This window comes from Sminthopsis crassicaudata, chromosome 6 (genome assembly GCF_048593235.1).
Source record: "Sminthopsis crassicaudata isolate SCR6 chromosome 6, ASM4859323v1, whole genome shotgun sequence".
Classification (NCBI taxonomy): domain Eukaryota; kingdom Metazoa; phylum Chordata; class Mammalia; order Dasyuromorphia; family Dasyuridae; genus Sminthopsis; species Sminthopsis crassicaudata.
In genome coordinates this window covers 37406544-37428321 of record NC_133622.1, presented here as the reverse complement: position 1 = coordinate 37428321, position 21778 = coordinate 37406544, and the positions used below count along the sequence as shown (strand labels likewise).

At 34.5% G+C, this 21778-nt stretch overlaps 1 protein-coding gene across 2 annotated transcripts in view; it reads right to left on the bottom strand.

Moving 5' to 3' along the window:
• The window catches only part of SLAIN2 (SLAIN motif family member 2), a 46139-nt gene that overhangs the window by 4517 nt on the left and 19844 nt on the right, over positions 1-21778 (bottom strand). The window contains exons 4-7 of one of the 2 annotated variants that reach the window (XM_074276875.1): positions 16727-16888; positions 14579-14938; positions 14098-14235; positions 4115-4192 (exon numbers count right to left, since the gene is read on the bottom strand). In XM_074276875.1, the coding sequence (XP_074132976.1) occupies positions 4115-4192; positions 14098-14235; positions 14579-14938; positions 16727-16888 (738 nt within the window). The remainder of the gene's footprint in view (positions 1-4114; positions 4193-14097; positions 14236-14578; positions 14939-16726; positions 16889-21778) is intronic. The other variant, XM_074276876.1, reaches the window with a different exon arrangement.

The following is a 21778-nucleotide window of genomic DNA, read 5'->3' as shown; positions in this document are numbered from 1 at the left end:
AAATCTTCAAAGAATTTGAAAAAGAAAAAGAACCCCTATGGAGTACGGCTTTCATAGCAACCCTCTTGTGACAGTAAAGAATTTGAAAATAAGAAGCTGCAAAATGACCGAAGAGTCAAAGAAACCTGAAAAAACTTAATGGGGTGAAATCCAAGAAAAATTTCTAGAATGACATCACTGTAAAGAAAAATAAGTTTCAAAAGACTCAATTGAACAATACAATGACTTGCCACCACAGTATTCCCATCTCCTAACAGAAAAGCAATGGCTGGTGGCCAGGACCTAGATTTGTTCTGCTTAGGTACTTTCCCGGCTCAAACTCACTCTTATCTTCAGCTCAGTCTGTCTTGTCTTCCTTGAGGAGCTACCCCTCCTAGGAACCCAACTGCAACTGGCCAGTTGGAAACCACAGCACCTTTCTTCTTTCCCTTCCATCCGCACAGCACATCAGCCCCTTCTCTGTGGCTGCTCTGCTCAAAGACCTTCCAATATATGGACCTTATGGGCTAGGACCATGCCTTACAGCCAACTCACTTTCGGTCTCATTGACAGTAAGTCTCAGGCCAATCCGCAGATCGGCACAGGGTGAATGTAAATATCAGTTTAGCAGGGTCTTCCCCTCCCAGATTATTATTTTTTTTTTTGGGGGGGGGGGGGAGGACGACAACTAGTTAAGAGGCCATTTTCTTTTTTTTTTTTTTTTCCCTGAGGCTGGGGTTAAGTGACTTGCCTAGGGTCACACAGCTAGGAAGTGTTAAGTGTCTGAGACCAGATTTGAACTTGGGTCCTCCATCCACTGCGCTACCTAACTTCCCCTAAGAGGCCATTTTCAACCTCAGTTGTCTCATTGGACCAATAGCCTTAATTGCTGCTTTGGGCTTTGTCGGCCTCCCACCACACCCAGGGTCAGTCCAGTTGTCCTGATCGATCCCTGGCCCCTGATCTCAGTGGAGGAGAAAATGAAGCTGGTGACCTTGCCCAACCTTTCCTCACTCAAACTCAATTCACTTGCATGTCATGGTCCTCTTGAGAACAAAGGACAAACAACAACCCTAATATCATTCTTCCTATTCCACATCTGGGAACAGGACAACTTTTATTTTCTTCTATCTGCATCTCTGCCACACACCCACACCCACACCCACTGAGCACTTCATTATGTCATCAAGAGTTCAGACACAGAGGTGTTGGTGAGTTATATCTCCCAAAAAGAGTATGTCAGTGAAGTACTTGGTGAAGATGGTGGCGTGGGCCGACCAAGGAGGCAGAAGGCTGCGCTCAAGAGCCAACGTGTCTTCTATACTAAATCTGATTCCTACAAAGGGAAAAAAGCTGGAGATGACTACCAGGCTCCTAAAGAAGAGGGGAAACCCACTCCCTTCAAGATGGAAAAGGAACAGCTCAAAGCCCTGATGCTCTTGGACTATCACTCCCCTAGATTTAACAGGGAGATCGGGGATCACAGGAGACTCTCAAGAACAACCTGGATAAGTGAGATGATTTTGGAAATAACCTTAACTGGCTCTCTATGAACTTCTTTGTAAATAAAAATGTGAACTGGTGGTTATAAAAATTAGTGATAGTAATATAGACTAAAGCATACAAACAAAATACTAAAAAACTTTTAATATGCAAAAGACCTAGATAGCTAAGGATCCTCCCTTCTACCACCTTGGCATTTTAAAAGCCCAAGGCCCTTCCTTCAGATAATAGGCAGCCAAATCCAGATTCTAAGTCTAAGCAGTTCAAATTCAAGTCATGTTCCTCAATAATAGCAGGCCTATCCTACCCTCAAAACTGCAATCTGCTCTTTTGCACAAAAGGATCGTTATTTTAAAAATTTTTTAAATTCACATTTAAAATTTTAAAAATCACAAAGCCACCAGATAATCACTAGGACTTCTTATGAAGTCATATTCTAAATAAGCAAATGTTTCAACTAAGCTTTTCCTATGTAAAATAAATATAACTTTACCATATGTATACAAATTTGCAAAAAAAATACATTTTAATGAAGAAAAATATAATCAAAAGTTTCAAATTTCCTTGACACCAATTTGCCCTTTGGGAAACATGCTAAATAAGCCTGCATGAGATAGAGTTTGTTACTTTAAGGCAGCAGTTCTTGGGAGTGTGGGCTCAGGGATCCCTATGGGTAGATCATTATTCTTAATGTAATGTTACATATAAATAAAATATTATGTTACATGATAAAATAAAATATTACATATAAATAAAATATCCCATTTCTAATATGTATCTTTCTTTGTCCAAAGATTTGCATATGTTACTGAAGAAAGATTTCTTGGAACAGTCTTAATAGGATTAAGAAATAAATGTGAAAAGATAATTTATAGAAATCAATGTTCTAATAATTAGCAGGATTCTATGAAAAACAACAAGAAGGGCAGTTACTTGATCTGAGAGAATGAAATGAACCTGTACACCTCAATAGTGAGAAGATTGGAACTCTAGAAAAAATTTCAAATATGCATTTATAATTGAACATATTAAACATGACTAGGAAAAATAACATCCAGGGAACAAGAGGATGTCAAGTTTTTCAAAACAAACAAAAAAGTGATTTTTTGTGAGCATAGGACATAGGGTAAAAGGTAAAAATCAAGAATACTACACCAAAAACTGATGGAGAGGAAAAACAAAATGTTAATCCCATGCCAAAAACACAGAATTGGAAACTAGAAAATTGCTGTCATCCAACAGAATCCCTCAAAAGTTAACTCTAGTTTCCAGTATTATTTATTATTATAAATCCATCATTTATAATTTTGTTAGTTTTTCTAATAGGTAAAATAATCTTTTTTAAAAATTAAACTGGTTTTCCCCAAAGTTTCAATTTTTCCCTGGAATTCGCTTAAATTGTTCATGCCCATTGTACACGATTTTAACCTTTTTTCCCTAACTTAAATCTGAATCATTTTAGCATTTTTAAGCACACAACTCCTTTCATCCTCCAGATCACTTTTCCTTTCCATTTTTTTTAACCTTCTATTTCAATTCACTTCATTTCAAGTGGCTGCTACGTGCAATGTACTATGTATATATACTACTCTCCAATTCATACTTTCTTTTCTACACTGCTAGATGCTTATGTAGCATGTTGCAGTAAGGGAATAATCTCTTATCCAAATATACTTTTTACTACCCACCCTGAAATTTCTCCAAAGTTCCAATCTTTTTTGCCTTGTGTAGAACTTTGCTACTTCTCCTTTCAAGCAGCATCCTATTTGTTTCTCTGCCTCTCTCATACAGTCCCACTGTGTCTCTCATTACCCCCCCACCCACTCCCCTTTTCTTCTCTCTCTCACTAAAAGTGAGCCACGGGGCAGTAGGAGACTCAATGGATCTGGAATCAAAAAACCTTACTTAAATTCATTTCTTTGCTACTTGATGTCACTGGTTAAGTTGCAATTAACTTTGAGTCTATCTCTACAGATTTTTTATAAACAGCAATGATCTGGACAATATTACTTCTCAAATCCTTTCCAAATTTAAGACCTAAGATATTTTTTTCTTAAGATGATACATCTTATCTCCTACCAGTCGAATGAAATTCTTTGTCTTTACCTCTCATCAAAATTCAGTATTTACAAAAACTCAAAAAATTTCAGAATAAAGTTTTCCCAAAGATAACAGTTAATAATCAGAACATTGATTTTGGCTTCTTATTTTCTACTCACTTCCCTCCTTAAAACTATTCTTAAACACCCCCTCCTCCATCTTTAAATATAAGCCCATTATCTTTTTCTTAAGTGTACAAAATATCACATTATTCATTCTCAAATGTTTATTTGATCCCATGTCCATCAAATGAAAATTTAAGTTTTTTCTATGGGAAGAAAAATGTCAAATTCCATAATATTAAGTGCCACATGGCACAGTGAGTAGCAATAATACATACCTCTGTAGAAAAATTCTCCTTCCTCTGGATTTATCCAATTAATGGAGAAGAGATCTTGTTACACTCTCTTATTTGAAAACATTTGTAGCTTGTCATTGTTTATTACTGAACTTAATATGTTTAAAAAAAAAAAAAGGGTAGTATTTAATTACCATGTGTTGAAACTTTAACTTAGGAAGAGGCTGTAGTTACCTCTTTTTGTAGATGAAGTTTGAAGCAACTGTTTGGCTTTGAGGGAAGTACGAGGCAAATTTTTCAGCCTTTGGGAAGCTGTTGAAAAATAAGTAACTGTAATTTTTGTTTGGAAGGACAAGATCAAAATGCATAGCTTCTGTAAACTTGAAAATTCAAAAATAAACTTGAAAATTTATCAAGGAACAGAAACTAGAAGAAGCATATATGTTAGAGTTCTAGAAGCAGAGGGATTTTTAATCGATGCTTGGTGTATTAATTGATGCTTGGTGCATTAGGATGCAAAGGAAAGAGGTTGAGAATCTTAGGTGCAAAATGCAGGTTTTTAGCAACAGCTTCCTCTACATCTGAGAAACCAAAATGCAAAACACCCATGGGAAAACAAATCACCAGCAGACATGCTACAGAATGCAAAAATACAAACATAAAACAGAAGTTTAAAAGACAGCGTATAAACAATATGGTGGCCCAAAACAAATGCTGTGCTTGTTCAACGCAAAAAAATAAATAAATAAATAAAAAGAAAAGGAAAGGAAAAAAAAAAAAAAGAAGCCCCCCCCATCACGTATCATTTACAAAGCAATTATATAAATTAAAGGAAGGGGAAGAGGGAACGAATTGTGCTCAAAAACCAAAACCTCTCTACCAGGACTCAGTCACATCCTATGGCCTACAGGTGTTAGGCATCCCACTTCCCTTTGGGCACTCAGGAGTCTCCCTAATCTCCTCACCCTTTGCCCATTCCCCACACAGGCACACTCTAGTGACAGCCTTTTCTAAATCGCAGGATGATCAGACCAAAGCTCAGCCTCCTCCTCTGACCTCATCCATTCTTCCCCACCAAGGACCCTCTATCCAGGCAGAGGGTCCTCACACTGTTCCCAACGTGGGCTCCTGCCCAGTCTGCCCACCATCCCTAAGAGATCTCTTCTCATCTGGCTTTTGCAAATTCAGCCCCAACATCACCTTGGCCCTGGGCCCACTGACTGGCTACCATGGCCTCTTCCCCAAAACCACCTTCCAATTATTGGGTATATTTCATATATACTTCCCCAAAATGATAATCTCCTGTAGGGGCAGGGAATGTTCATTTTATTCCCAAGCAGAGGGTGAACTTTTAAGTGCTTGTTGATCGATCCATCAATTCCACTTTCAAAACTTCTCTGCAAATTATTGATTACTGCAAATTATGCCCTTAGCTACGCTCCAACTTCTGTATTAGGAAAGGTTATCAAGTGAAGAGATCAAAATTAAACCAGAGTTCCTCCTATTAAAGCACTAAGATTACTCAGAACAAAATCCAAGAAATAATCTAGGGGGCCCCCCCCAGACTAACAGATGACTCTTCTCTCACCTGTGGGACTACAAGGTTCCCTCCACAGGCTTAGGACTTGCAGCAACCAATAGTCAGGCAAAGCAAGTTAGGAAGTATTCCAAAGTTGTCACAGCATTCATTCAACAAGGGCATTGGTTCCAAATCTATCCTAGTAATAAAAGCAGCACAGGACAATGAAAAGAATATAAGCCTTTATATGAAGCAAACTAGACGTAAATCCCATTTCATGCACTTGGGCTGACTATGACCTGTTTCCTCCTGTATGAAATGAGGATGATACTTGCCAACTCATAGGGTTGGTGTAAAGCAAGCACTTTGTAAAGCATAAAGGAACACAGGACCATGGTATTTTTATGCACTACAGTAATCCAGCACTGAAGCTCACTTGCAGTATCAGGAAGCTTCTTATTGGCACTTCTCAAAACAAGAATAAACATACACACAAAAGATCTTTTTATCTGCCATCAAAATCTAGCCAGACAGCATTAGTCACCACACATCTGGAACCAAGAAACAAGGTATGGCAACAAAAGGCAGGCCTGACATCCAGCTGGAATATTTGACATTTGCTACTGATTTAGACACTTTACTTCAACCACTTTCTCAGCAGAATTAATATTTTGGTAAGTCAGCCAGATACAATTCTAAATGCTAAAATTCAAATTTTCTATAGGGTGGAAACACAGAGACGCTATGGAAAAACTGCTGGGCATATAGACCTGCCCCTTGTACTGTCCATTTCAAATGGAAATGACCAGCTCTCTGACTCAGTTTTTCCTCTTAGTGAGAAAGTATCCACTTTGTGGGTGAGATTATGTACATCAGAACCATCTACTGTCAGCTGATTAGCATCATCCTCACCATCAATCTTTTATCTGGGCCTAAGATACCACTGACAAAATGGACTAGATGGAAAGTATTACTGCTAAGTAGGGTTTAAGCAGCTGTTCCTAAAGCCAGTCAAAGTGATCAATCAGCCAGAGAAGCATATGCTTCAATAATCCCAAAGCTCTCCTAGTTTCTAAATCAGTTTGGGAACATGCTGCCCTCTAGAGTATCAATAAATTATAGCTAATATGCGCTTACTATCTGGGGAATAGAATTATTTCAACTACTATTTAATTACTGAATGGTTTGATGATTCTTGAATATATCTAAGAAGCCTCTGCTTTATCACCACAAACAAAATTTCTCTGCCCGTTAAACTTCAGGTCAGGTCAGGGCAGCAGCGACACTCAGGGATAACTGGCCTCCAAACTTTCCATAAAAATCAACAAGAACCTCTAGGTGAAAACTGTTTTCATAAATCAAACTAAAATGTAATCTGCCTAGACCAGATCTCATTTCTTCCCTGAGACACAGTCTATTCCCTAGTACAAAGTTTCCTACAAAACCCAGATGAAATCTTGAATATGAATTCTTCAGTGAATTCAGCAGTGCTGGCCCTCAGGGAAGAACCTGCTAGTCAGCGATAGGAGCTTCTCTTCTATTCAATATTCAGGAGGCCGTGGGATCCAGGAATGGGCACTGTGCCACCCCAACACCTCCTCAGCCGCACCTCTATCAGCACGTCAGACTTGAACCTGTCCTTTGTTCTTTCCTATTAAATTCTCTTCTTCCTTCTGGCCCGCCCTTAACAATAATAAATCTTGGCTTGGAGGCAAACTGTTGGCAAATTCTTTCGCTGTAATCATGATACCGACCTGAGAGCCCCAACACTATCATGTCTCTCCCACCCCAATATTCACTCTCATCATTTCCCATTAGAGAACTGTGCTTCTCTTAATGACCCCAAGATGGAGTTGTTCTTTGGGTTTCCCTGTCACACAGCTGACTCACCAAACTTACCACTAAACAATCTCTCTAGGTCGTTTTCATATGAACTCATGCCCCATCTCATCCTTGGGTGGCTGAGTTTTGCCCATTCTTCTTGCCTAGTGACATTTTTTGGATCCTTACTCCATTGTCCAAAATAAATTACTGCTTCCAGATATACATTCGATAGTGATGCTAAGTGCTAAGTCTCACAAAGGAGCTAATAATGTACCTTTAAGTTTTAGTATAAGCTTTAGGAGCTTAAAACTGCCCTAAGACTTTGAGGAATAGTCTATACATATGCCTTCATTGAAATCTTTGATAGAAGTGAATGAAGGGAACTGTGAAAGCCCTCACAAGATGGAGACAGTGTTCCAAAATTAAGGGAAGGTCAGCTGTGCCCCAGGGCCAGGTTTCTTTCTCCAAGAGATCCCATGGTTTACAAGGAATGGGACCATATAGCCCTTTTCTTTGTAAGACTAAGTTGAGGCCATCTTGGCATTAAAACTCCTTTATTAGGTAATTTAGTAATCCTGAAGATGGGGTTGGGTTACAAGTTTTTCCTTATTTATGACTTAGAATGTGAGGCCTCCCATCCTGACTAATCAGGGCAAAGATTGAGCCTACAGAGAGAATTAGCCCAGGCCTCGTATATTCCTTGCCTCTTTGTTGGGGAGAGACTCTTTCTCCACACAACATAATAAAATCCCTTTCTGCTTCGACCTTGAGAAATCTCCTTGATTTATTTGAGCAGGTGGTCTTTGTTCCACACAGAGCTATCGAATTAAACCAAAGTGTCTATAAATCCCTAAACTGATTCCTAGAGACTATCCCTCCAAGTTAGCATATCAACTATATGCATTTCTGCACCTTGTCCACAAATAAGGCATGTGCTCCATCTCTTTGGTGGCCTCCTGATATTTTATGTCCATAGTAATTCCCAATTTATTACTAATAGAATCTTGTTTGGTTTCTCATAAAACCCAAGGCTGGCAGTTATGATAAAAATGTTTTTACCCTAAAAGCTTCTTCATACTGGTATATTACAACTACAATCCAATTTGCTATGAATTATCTAATCACATTAACTACAAATAAAATAAAGCAAAATTCCTAAATTTATCATATATAAGAATGTAAATTAACAGTTTTTTCATAAGATACCATAATCATTTAAAACATTTGTCCTTCATATTTACTTTAACGACTCCTTTTAATTTGATCTAATTTTCCTCAGACTTAAAGTTTTTGTTTTTCATTTGGCTTTCACAGTACTTTCTATTATTCCCATTAGAAACACCTCCTGCTGTTGAATAACAAAAATGGCAGGGGGAAAAATACCTTACCAGCATACCCTGTCGTCTCGGTAGGAGCAGTCCCAAACAATATGACAGAGCAAAGTTTCTGTGGAAGTGGACATGGAGATCCACATCTCAATGTGGGGGGATGCTAAATAGGAGGCTGACTGTCCTGGCAGAGCAGGGGCAGGAGATGCCAAAGAGGCAGCAGTACCTTTAGCAAGCGAATGGGCTCCCTCATCCAAGGTAAGGGCACCACGTGCACTGAATGTAGTTGGTGGAGGAAGAATAGAGGCTTTTCTCATTCTGATCACTGATTTGATCATCACTCCAAGTAACGTCAGGATAGACATTTCTGCACTAATGCAAGTGATGATCTCATCTTAATAGAAAGTAGGATTACTTCTGGCATGGAGATGAAATGACACAACTCCCGCATATCAAAGACTTGAAACTCTAATCTTTGACTGTAAGGTCACAAATAATAGTGTCACTACTACCCTTAGCTACTTTCGAGGTTAAGCCTGAACACTAGTTGTTGCTTCATCTCATTAAGAATCCTCAAGATCCTTTTAGGAATGAAAACTATTTTCATAAATAAAATTAAAATGTTATCTGCCTAGCCTTGATCTCATTTCTTCCCTGAGACAGTCTATCCCCTAGTATATAAAGTTTCCTATGAAACCTTGAATTCTTCATATTCAAAGGAATCTTATATAAGGTTTTATAAGCCTTTGTTTTTCTCCACAAAGATTCAGAATTGATTTGTAATAAGCAAAAAAAAAAAAAAAAAAAAAAATTATGTTTAAGCATAAGACAATAGAGAAGTTATCATACTGCATTATTATATTCTAAGAGTCAAAGAAGGTAAGAAACCTTGGCTGTAAGTAAAATGGGAAGACAAATGGAAAAGAAAGGGACTATTTTCCTGGGATCTACCAAAACAAAACAAAGGCATGGTAAAGATCTGACTTCTTTCAATTATCATATCTTTATAGAATCTCAAAAATGATCTAATTTTACCCATATATGAATGGTAATTCTTTAACATATCCCCAAAATAATCATTCAGCCATTACTTAAAAGTATCCATCAAGGAGGAACCCCACTATACTTTATTTCACTTAAGCATGTAAAGGAACCTGTATCTTTACCACTTCTGCTAGAAACTCAAGCAAAATAAATCTATCCTCTTCCATGAGACAGTATTTCAAGAAAGTTATAATCACGTCTCTTCTAAGTCTCAAGGAAAAAAATCCCTACTTCCTTAGAATGTTCCCTATATAGCATAACTTTGGGAATCATATTCCTGCTTTTCTTCATCTATTTGCTTCCCAACTTTATCAGTGTTTTTACTAAACTTGTACTTAGGCTCCATTCTGCAAGTGTAAAATTTCATATTCACCCCTATTACATTTCATACTACTGGACTGAATTCAATGTTCCAAGTAGGCCACAGAGCTTTTTTAGGATTTTGCCACCCACTGTAGGGGATATTCCTCCTAGCTTTGTTCTCTAAAAATAGCTGAATACTTTATTAAAATCTAGGTAGGCTGTTTTCTCTGCAGCATGCCCAAGTTTGCTTTATGGAAAACCCCATCAAAAGAGGCAATTTATGGCATTATCAACACATCATTTTGGGAATTATGTTAATTTTCTATGATAAGTACTCTCCTGGATCTGCTAGCACTACATCATACTTCTAGTTTATATAGCATAAACTGAAGACCTGGGATCCAGGTCCAAGTTACAAATTCTTTTCAACCAAAACAGTTACCACAAGTAAATCACATTCAACTTCTTTTGCACCTACTTGGTCCTATGATCTTGCTAAATGAGAAATAAATTCTAATCCACATATTGTAAGTATACTACCTTTTGCATAAATAGATTTTAGTTTATATAAAAGAAATCTGCAGTGCTTATGATAGATTTTTAGAATAGTAAAAAAAAAAAATTATTACATTGTTTTAGGCTTTCGTACAAGCCATCCATCTACTATCTAGAGATCAGTCCATTAAATTCACAAAAAAAAAAAAAATCATAAGATTAGCCACCAGATACTGCCTTTGTACATCCAAAACTCACCAACCTATTCACACCTGATATATGTGATAATATGTGACAAAATATTTTCAAGCATTTTTTTTTAAATTAGGGTTTAGAAGCTATAAATTAGCTTCTAAATTTTAATTTCTAAATTCTAATTTTTTTAAATTTTAAATTAGGGTTTAGAAGCTATAGCTGTTGAATCACTATTGGTTTAATTATTGGTTTGAGAACATTATATGAGATTCACCTAACTAAACCCAGCAAAACCTAAAGGATACACATAAAAGATACAGGGAAATCTCTGATCAGATCTCCATAATAGGCTTTCTTGACCCAGCATTTTCAGCACTACAGATAAGCTCATGGTTCTCTATTTTATAAAACATCTTTTATGCTGCAAAGAAAGCAAAGTTGCAGATGAATGATGAAGTTCTATGCTGATAATTTTTTTTTTAATTCAGATACAGTATTTCACTAAATAATTCATTCATGGTTTGATAAGTTTGGCCCCCTAACGTTAGTTACTCCGATACAATGACCATCACGTGGGATGTTACAGGGTGTTTGTGAGGACATCTACCTTTGTGGGATGGGGAATTTTACAAACTTATTTTAATTATGTCAACAGTACAGAATATCTTTTGTTTAGTCCCTCATCGTTTTGCTATTTTCGTCTTTACTTTCTTTCTAGAAAATTCCTACATATTTTCTGAAAAACAAACTTTTCTTGGCCCATTAGTGGCAAGGGCTTTTCATTTACTTCCACTATGTCACACTAGAAGGCCTTTCCCGTTTTTTTGTGTGGAAAATTATAGCCTATTTCTCTTTTAAATAAGGAGATCAAATGTGCTTTGATATTACTTATGGAGCAAGATACTGATTTACTAGATACCTTTCTTGAATTGGAAGAGATATGGAAAATTTATACATATACACAGACTATAATATTCCATGTTCCTCTAACCTATTTTACTTTCTAAAAGCTATTTATTTTTTCCACTTATACTTTCAAAGTATCAAAAAACAAAAAGTTTTTAAAAATTAAGTATTTACTTCATTCAGATTTGAATGCCAGCATCCACAATTCTGCAGCCACAAAAAGAGCATATAAAATTAGTGGAATGGCACAGCATAGTAACAAGGCAAAGAAGTGGTTCCTTAGATAGAAATGACAGCATCCTTGCAAAGTCAGGCTCATGCAGCCCAGAAGATAAGACCCAAAGCTTTACCACTTAATAGCCAAAAATAAAAATAAAGAAAAAGAAAAGCAGCATCTACCAACGCTAGTGATTACAGCAGATTATGCAAAAGAAAAAAAATTAGCATTTGATGAAATAATTTAAATCAGCAAACCTTGTTGAGTGTAATAACATTTAAACCATATTAACATCAAAATAGGAAAATTCATTATCAAACAGTACATCAATAATAAAATTATACAAAGAATATGTATATAAAATATATCAGACATGATAAAAATCTGAAATTCTGAGATGAAAATCTGATTTTTCCTTTATCTAAACTAGGGATACTGTAGTCCGGCCCTCCAACAGTCTGAGGGACAGTGAACTGGCCCCCTATTTAAAAAGTTTGAGGACCACTGATCTAGATAATAACAAATTGTGGTAAAGTATGCCTCTACAGATAGTTATAAATTACTTTATCTGGCTAGTATTTGGTATCATAATACAAGGAAGCTTCTATACTCCTCTAATTTTAAATCTTTTGAATCTCCAAACTGCATACTTTGTCATTAGCCTTTTTTCACTTATAGGAAGCATGAAAATCACCAGGATGATGAAAAAAAGCCAAATTTTTTAAAAATCAGAACAATTTTATGTCATTGATTTAGACAAGTGGTCCATTTAGGCCAGTATTCAATTCCTGATGATGGACTCTTATCTGTCCTAAAACCAGCACCAAAACTTTAATTTTAAAGTTAATTCCATTTTTATTGAAGTATGAACTCCCAGATATATGTGGGTACATAACTCAACTTTTAAAATTCTTTCAAAAAACAAATAAAACCACTTATGAAATATCCTAATTTTGATTTCAATATAGCATATGCCTTACATTTAAGTCATTCAATAGATATTTATTGAATAAAGAAATAAGAGCATCATTATGACTGCTTAAAACATAAGTAAATTAAGTAATGACATAACAATCTTTACTAATCTTTTGTATTTTTCAATTTCCTGTTTGATAATGAATTAAAACATGATCAATAATAAATTAGGTTTTAACAAACCTATCAAAAATACATAAATTTGAAGTTACATTTCAGGTAGCCATTTCTATAACCACAGATACATAAATGCAAATCCTCCTCCTTAATTAAAAACTTATATATTAAAGTTTTTAATTAAGGAGGAGGATATTAGTGCATCCTCTTTTCTGTCAACATTATCTTTTTAAATATTGATTTCAATATTTCCTATATGGTCTACATTACAGTACCACGCAAAACAACAGTGCCCCTAGTTTACTTTATTTCATAGATTTAATTGAGTCATGAATTCAACAAAAATATTTGAATTTTTGGGGTCCTATGAACTTAGGTAGATGTTTTAAAAAAGTAGAAAAAGATCTGTGTTATGCCTATGGCTCACAGAATCTCAAGAGCAAGGAATCTCAAAATGTCACAGAAAAATCCATTCTATGATACACCTGATAAAGTAGCCATTAAGGCTATACAAAGAGCTCTAGTAAAGGAGAAAAATTCATTAACTCTGGAAATTGTCTATTTCCACTTTTATTAGGTACCAAAACCTATCATAGAAATTGTTTGCATATAATAACCGTCCTTCAATAATTAGAAAATCCATGCCCTTTCTTATCTTGTAGTCTGAATTTAGCATCAATATCTTTTCCAAACCAAAAGCAAATAGAATATTAGACTTTCCTAAAGAATGACAGATTAAAACACAAGAATGAAAATAATTTAAATTTGTTTTTTAAAACAGAAAATCACACTCCAGTTTCAGAGCATAGATTTAAAATTGAAACTCCTTGAAAACCAGATATAAGAAAAATAAATGGAATGAGTAAAAATAACTTTGACAATTACTAGATCAAAGCCTCTGTAAACATAAAAAGACCAAATACAATGATTTGAGGTTCCTTCCTGAACTTTAAAATTCCATAACTGGCTTCATGGCTCATTACAATATGCCAAATAATTCTCAACTAGAAGATTAGTGTAATTTCTAACTCCTTGGTGAAAATCCACTGATTAGCAACCAGCTAATATTTGCTTTTTTTCCAACCAAAAGAATGCCTTTTAAAGGCACTCCTAAGCAAACTATAAAGTTTAAACTTATTAAATACATTATTCTATTCATTATTCATAAGCAAACATATTGAATCAAAACATCTTTTGCAGTTTTGACTCTTTCTTAAATTTAACATAAACCAATTAATGTATATAATTTCGATTATCTGATAAATACCTATCTTTCTAGAACTGCCATACTTACTGGCTGATGCTTGAGATTGAATTCGAGGTATTCCTCCATTTGGCACTTGAAAATTTGAGTCACTTCGGCTGCTTTTCACAGAGTCAACTTGAGTATTAGAGGTCCGGGATAGGTTTGGAAGACTACGTCTTAGTTTTTCTGCATCAACAAATTAAAAATAAAAATATTCTCTATGCTCAGAAAGAATTAATATCAACATATTTGAAAAATCATATTTTTATACTTAGAATGCACGTAACAGATGAGAGCTCTGTAGCAAAGGAAATCTTTCTTTCATTTCAAATAGCTTTAACTTTTTTGTTTTCCATTTACATTTTTACATTTGTTTTACTGTTTTTCCTGATTGTATCATTCTTCAAAAGCAAAAGGGAGAAAAAAGTGTAATACTTGTGTTAAAAATACTTCCCAAATTGTCAAAAGCTTAACACCAACATAGCAAAAAAAGTTTCAGAAGTGTTAGTTAAGGAAATTTATACTTTACCTTCATTTTTAACATTGTTTGTTTGTAAATCTGTAGGATGGCCTTGAAGAGAAAGACGAGGTTGCTGTAACCGGCTTATCATAGGTTGTGGGGATACTCTACTGTATTCCATCCCCCGAGCAGGAGATCGAGAACGAGGAGAATTTCTGGGTGACTGTTTAGGTGAAGGCCGTGGTGAGTTGCGTGGTGATGGGGAAAACCTGTTAACAGCAGGGTACACTGCATGATGCATATTGTCATCTTCATCATCTAAACTTTGAGCATCAAGTTCCTGATCGCTAAATGTACCCCGTCTTGTAGAATTACATGATGAACCAGAACTGCGCCGAGATGTAGTGGCTGCATATTCTTGCCGGAGACCTGGCAACAATGAAAATGTTATTTTCTACTTAATTTATGACACAATAAACACCTAGCATAGCTACCCATAAAACTAAAAGCCAACATTAAAATTTTTTTTTAAAGCTCTTTTTAAAAATTAAGTTTCATATTCTAGGTAGGATCATAAATTAAACTCTGAAGTAGTAGCCTCACAGTTTGGAATAAGAGTATATTCAAAAATATTGATGGAGAACTCCCGTATTATGCTGGGCAAGGAGAAACTCAAAGAATAAACCCTCCATTTAAACACCTGAGTTTTTCCTCTTAAGCCACATATCAAGGTATATGTCAACATTTTTCCTCCCATCACCTTAAGAAAGTGAAGGTTTATCTAAAACACTAGGTAATTCCCAATGAAGGATTTATGAAAAGACCATAAGTAAGAATCCTACCAAATGAAAAGACAATGAATTATAAAAAGGGTCGATGCATGTCTTTTGACAGAGGAAACCTACATGGAGGGAATCAAACATGCACAGAAACGTGCTCACAATTTTCTCAACAGTCATTAAGTCTGAGTGTTTAAGTCTCATTTCTTAGTGAATGAAAAAACTATTGGGAGAAGAGAAGACTGGAAGAGAGCTATAATAAAGTAAGAGAAGTATATTTTGCTTAATTTAAGTCTGACTAATACTAATTTCTCATCTTCCTCTCAGGTCTATTAAAATAGATTAAGCTTCTGATTTTGTTAGCAATTAATAAATGAAAGGAACCTAAGAGAAATAATACTCAGATCATGGTTCTTAAACTTTGAGACATAACCATAGTACATTACATCTAACAGAGTATAATAGTCAATAGTTTAACATAAATACAAATCCGGTTTTGGTAACAAATCTCATAACTTGATGTTAAAAAAAATAAAATAAAAAAAATAAAAAAGGCACACTTCCTAGCTGTGTGACCCTGGGCAAGCCACTTAACTCCAGCCTCAGAGAAAAAGAAAAAAAAGTATTACTAGATTGGCATTTATTTTGTGATGATGGAGAGTTCAGGAAGAGTTGTTTTGTTTTTTGTTAGTTTTTTGGGTTTTTTTAAGCAAAATTTGAATTTGAGCAAGACCAAATGAACAATAAATGCTGCTTCTTGGTAGCTCTACTCTAAAGTACTGTGAACCTCTCTACTTCTGGTAACTCACATGAGTTTGGAATGCAGACAAAACCTGGATTCTTAGAAAATAAAATGGATAAATCCACCCTAAAGTAAAAATAGCTACCATTTATATAGTACTAATACTCTACATGTTAATTCACTAATGCTTACAACAACTGTAAAGAAGTTACTTTTACAGATAAGAAAAATGAGTGAGCAAAATTCAGTGACTTGTATAACATCAAATAGCCAGTAAATTCTAAGACTGGTCTCTCTCCTAACCATTTCTACCCATATTACCTTATTATTTTCTTGGCTAATAAGAAAAGTAATAGGCCAATTAATAATGGAACTTGTTTATAATCCGAAGAGAATCTAAGGTAAATCCATTTAAATTTCACGAAAGATTTGTTTTGTGGATTCCTAAAAACTAGAATAAGGACTCCAAGTCTCCCTCATAACAACATCCCACTCCATTCTTTCCTCATTACAGAAACATGGACTCTAAAAACAGTCCAACAGTACCATGTGCAAATATTTACTAGGTTTATGAAAGTTAATTTAAAAACTGTCTCTACATGCCATTTCTCATGGTGTTCTTAATCTATATTTAATATTTCCTAAAAAATTATGATACTAAATTAAGTCCTAAAGTTTCAAAAAGGAAATACTTACTTTCTTCTTGCATCCGAGCTAGAATCTGCACATCTGTTACATCATTTAGCTTATAATTCGATCCAATTGAGTCTTCGTCCAATTCTGAAGCACTTAGCTCACTATCTACAGAAGACTGAGGACTGAGTGGAGGATTTTTTTCTGTAGAACTTTTAAAATTACCTAAAAACAATTTTAAAAATTAAAATTAAGAATCTGTACATCTGTTACACTGTTACATCATTTAGCTTATAACTAGATCCAACTGAGTCTTCATTCAATTCTGAAACACTTAGCTATAGAAAACTGTGAGGTAGGGTTTTTTTTTTCCCCTTTTGGTAGAACTTTTAAAATTACCTAAAAACAATTTTAAAAATTAAAAGTAAAAAAATAAATAAATTTTGTAAAGCAAAAATAAAAAAAAAACACACACTATTTTCCATTGGATCCATCTTTGATTCAATTTTATGTTTACTCTGCTGATAATTTTTTTCTGTCCCACATTAACTTTTCAGGTTAACTTTGTTAAAAACAAAACAGGCAAATATCTTTACATTGCACAAAAGAAAGCAATCCTATTATCTCACGCTTAAAAGAACTTAGAATTTTATTAAATAACAACCAAATAACAAAATAACCAAAATAAATAACAATAGTTTCTTTGTATATGTATGTCCATAATAAGTGTATACATATTTGTGTGCATGTCCACATCTAGTACCTTCTTAAAACAACAACAACAACAACAACAACAAAACCCCCATAATTGTTGTCAATTCTTAATGAGTAAGCACTTCTTTTTCAAGGAAAAACCATAATTTTAAAATTTTTTTTTCCTTATTTTTGCCAACACCTCTCCTCTACTTCTTTCAGAGAGAGCCATACCATATTAACAAATAGTATTTTTAAAACCCTAAAAATTTAAAGAAACAAGAGGGAAAAATCGGTTCAAATGATCAATATATTGTAATAGTCTGAAAACATTTGCAATGTTATATGTAATACTTAGGCTTTAGAATCTTTGTATTCTTTTGATTAGAATTTGTGTGTAAATGTTCTTTCTGTACACATTGCTCCTGTCACTGTATAAGACTATTTTCTTTGCTCTGTCGAGTAAATCTTGCCAAGCTTCTCTGTACTCATCACATTTATCATTTATTTCATTTATCACAATTTGTTTATAGCTATTCCCCAAGCAATGAATATCTATTGATTTCAATTCTTTACTATCACAAAAAGGACTTATTTGAGCTGATGAAAAGTGAAATGAGCAGAACCAGAAGAACACTGTACACAGTGAAAGCAACACTGTATGATTATCAGCTATGAATGATTAAGCTCTTCTTAGCAATACAATGATTCAAGATAATTCCGAAGAACTCAAGATGGAAAATGCTACCCACATCCAGACAAAAAAGTGAGAGTCTGGATGCAGATCAAAGTATATATTTTTCATGTTTTTTTTCCCCTTTTAGTCTGTTTCTCCTTTCACAACATGACTAATATGGAATGTTTTACACGACTGCACATATATAATCTATATTAAATTGCTCATCAATGTAGGGAAAAGGGAGGATAGAGAGAAAGGGGGGAAAGATGAACTAAAAAAAATTTTTAAATGAGTATTAAAAAGTGATTTCTTCATGTAACTGGAAAAAAACAAAATATTGCATACTATAAATATTTAGCTGTAAAATGGGTATTTTCTTCTCAACAATTACTTCCACGGGAAATAAACCCAATCAAAGGATATGTACATTTTTGGACATTTTATTTTTGTAATAATTCCATTGTATCAATTTACAGATCCACCAACAAACAGTGTGCCAATAATCTACCAATACTTTCAACACTGACTATTGCTATTTTTGGCATCTTTCCTGATTGCAGAATGTGAGCTGCTGTTTAGCCACTACAATTCAGAAAAATATGCTAAAAGTTGAGGATAACAAATAGAATCTAAAATTCCAGTTTTCTACCCCAATATCCTCATCCCATAACCTACTTGCTAATGAATTAGAATTAAGACTGTTTTCCCAGATATATCATCAGTTTCAAAAACTTTTACATAGTATATTCTCAAAGTGCCAGCCATCCTCACGTTTGTACAGTATTCCACTCTATTCCACCTCCCCACATATCTTAGGGATCCAACATGGGGCTTTCAAATAGTGTTAGAAAAAATCTGGATTAAGTCTCATTAATGATACATACATAGAAAGGAAATCTTAAGCTCTTAAGGATGACATCTCTTTCTGAAGAAACAATTTTATTGGTAAGGAACTGGTAAGCTTCCTCACAGATAGAATTGATTTATCTGGTAATACTACATATACTCATGATTACCTTATCTGATAGTACAATCCATCTTTATTATATATATATGAGCATGGGGCCAAATTAAAAACAGACAGTATAATATATTACTAATTAGTATGAATATTAGTAATCACTAATTATTAAATATGAGATTCTCAAAGAACTGATTAATACAGCAAAGTAACTGTGCTTTATATAAGTATGCAGGACACTGAAAGACAGAAGAACTCTGATCACTGTCATAACCAATCTTAAGTGTAAGATAACACAATATTCCATAAAGATCACTAAAGTTGGAATCAAAAGCCATGGGTTCAAATTCCATATTTATCACTCATTACTTCTAAGATTTTTGACAAATCAAATCTCCATGCTTTCTTTTCCTTAATAAAATAAGAACATGTTCTAAGGAGTTCTAAGTTCCCTTCTAATTCTTAAATAATAATAATAATAATCATCATCATCATCATCATCATCATCCCATGACTGACTTTCACTTCTTCCTTCTTATTTTTAAGAGAAGAATAACTATGCACTGTCCACCATTCAGCTCAACTGAACAAAAATTTGAGGGCTTACCATTTGTCTAATATTCTGCTAGAAATTAAATACAAAGGACAAAATGAGCCAGTTTCTGTTCTCAAGGAACTTCTATTAAAACCAAATACAAAAATATATATAAAGTAATTTCCTGGTAGAGAATCCTAGCAATTGGGAGAAACTTGGCTACATTAGTTTATTTTGCTTATTCTTCTTTGTTACAAGTTAAGGATCTACATTATATACTCCAACAATAGTATATTATGATCAATTCTGATGGATGTGGCTCTCTTCAACAATGAGATGAAGCATATCAGTTCCAATAGAGTAGTAATGAACTGAGACAGCTACATCAAGCGAAAGAACTCTGGGAGATGACGATGAACCACTACATAGACTTCCCAGTCCCTCTATTTTTGTCTGCCTGCATTTTTTATTTCCTTCACAGGCTAATGGTACACTATTTGAAAGTCCAATTCTTTTTGTACAGCAAAATAACTATATGGACATGTATACATATATTGTATTTAACTTTTACTTTAACATATTTAACTTATATTGGTCAACCTGCCATCTGGGGGAGGGGGTTGGGGGAAGAAGGGGAAAAGTTGGAACAAAAGGTTTTGCAACTGTCAATACTGAAAAATTACCCATACATATATCTTGTAAATAAAAAGCCATAATAATAAAAATATCTATTCCTTTTCTTAGAACAGACAGTTCTCATATTTGCTAATAGAATATGCTACCTTCACAAACATAATGCATAATACAATATTGTTTAAAGCATTAATAAAAGTATATTCAAATAAAGAGATAAGACCAATGGAGACAAATGGGGTGATGGTAAATAAGACACTCAAATCTTACTTTGCTGTCTTTCTCTACAAAGGAGAATGATCTTTAGACTTGAGAGGGGGAGAGGGAAGGGGAGGAGAGAGAGAAGGGGAAAAAGGAGGGGAACGGAGAAGGAGAGAAGAATCTGTCTAATATAAGCTAGTGAGGGCTTGACTTCATCCCAGCAAAATTCTAAAATTCTAAATTAAAAAAAAAATTCATGAACATCCAAAAAATATGATTTCACCAAATCATTAGAGCTAGAGAAAGACAGGAATTAACCATCAACAAAACTGTGATTTGGTCCACCTAACCACTGAGCAAAGCAATTTGAAATTATACTAAGAAAGGGAACGTAACTGGAAACAAAGTCAGTGCCCATCAAATAGATAAAACTAAACAGCATAATGAGGACAGGCCAAGCATAATATTTAAATTTAAGGGAATATGACTGTACTTTAACATATGACCAAAGGTATACAATTCAGGTAAAACTATGAAGACATATAAAGGGAGCAGATTAAGAATATTTATACAATAACTAGAATATTACAAAGGAAAATAACAGTGAAAGACTTAAGAACTCTGACCAATGCAATAACCAATCACAACTTTAGAACAGTGATGAACCATGTTTTGACCTCTTAGCAGAAAAGATATAGACTTGTGAGTTCAGATTCAGACATTTTCAGACACAATTAATATGTGAATTGTTACAAAGGAAGGCTTTTCTTTTGGGGAAAAGAATTAGAGGGAATAGAAACATTTGGAAAATATACGTAAAAGCAGAGAGGAAGTTGAAAAGACACAAGTAAGCACAGCAATAATGATACAACTACATGAATGAACTTTGAATGCTAGAATAGGGGAAACTGATGGAAAAGGATGGGAAAGAACATTAAAAAAAAAAAAAAAGTCAATTGGGACAGGGCTTAAAAGTGTTCTAAATACTGGTTGTTTTAATGATTACTATGTAATAGGATAATTCTTTCATTAGGGGGTGAAGGAATAAAAGAGTTCCCTAGAATCAAAAGGTATTTATTCAGCATTTTCAACTATTAAAAGGGTTCTTTTTTTTTTCTGCTTTGTTTTGTGATGTGGCTAACTTGGAAATATTTTGTTTGCTTTCCTATGTATTTGCCTTCTAAGTGTGTGGAGAAAAGAGGGAGAGAATCTGGAAATCAAAATTTAAAAAGAAAAGGTTAATTTTGTAAAGGGACTTCAAATTTCAATAGCAAGAACAGTCAAACAACTCAGACTGGACTATTATCTTTATCATTACTGATAAGTAAAGAAGTGAGTTGCTCAAGAAGACAAAAAATGCTAAGACTAAATTCTGGTGAGGTGTCATCATGCCAGAGCATCAGAGAAAGGGAA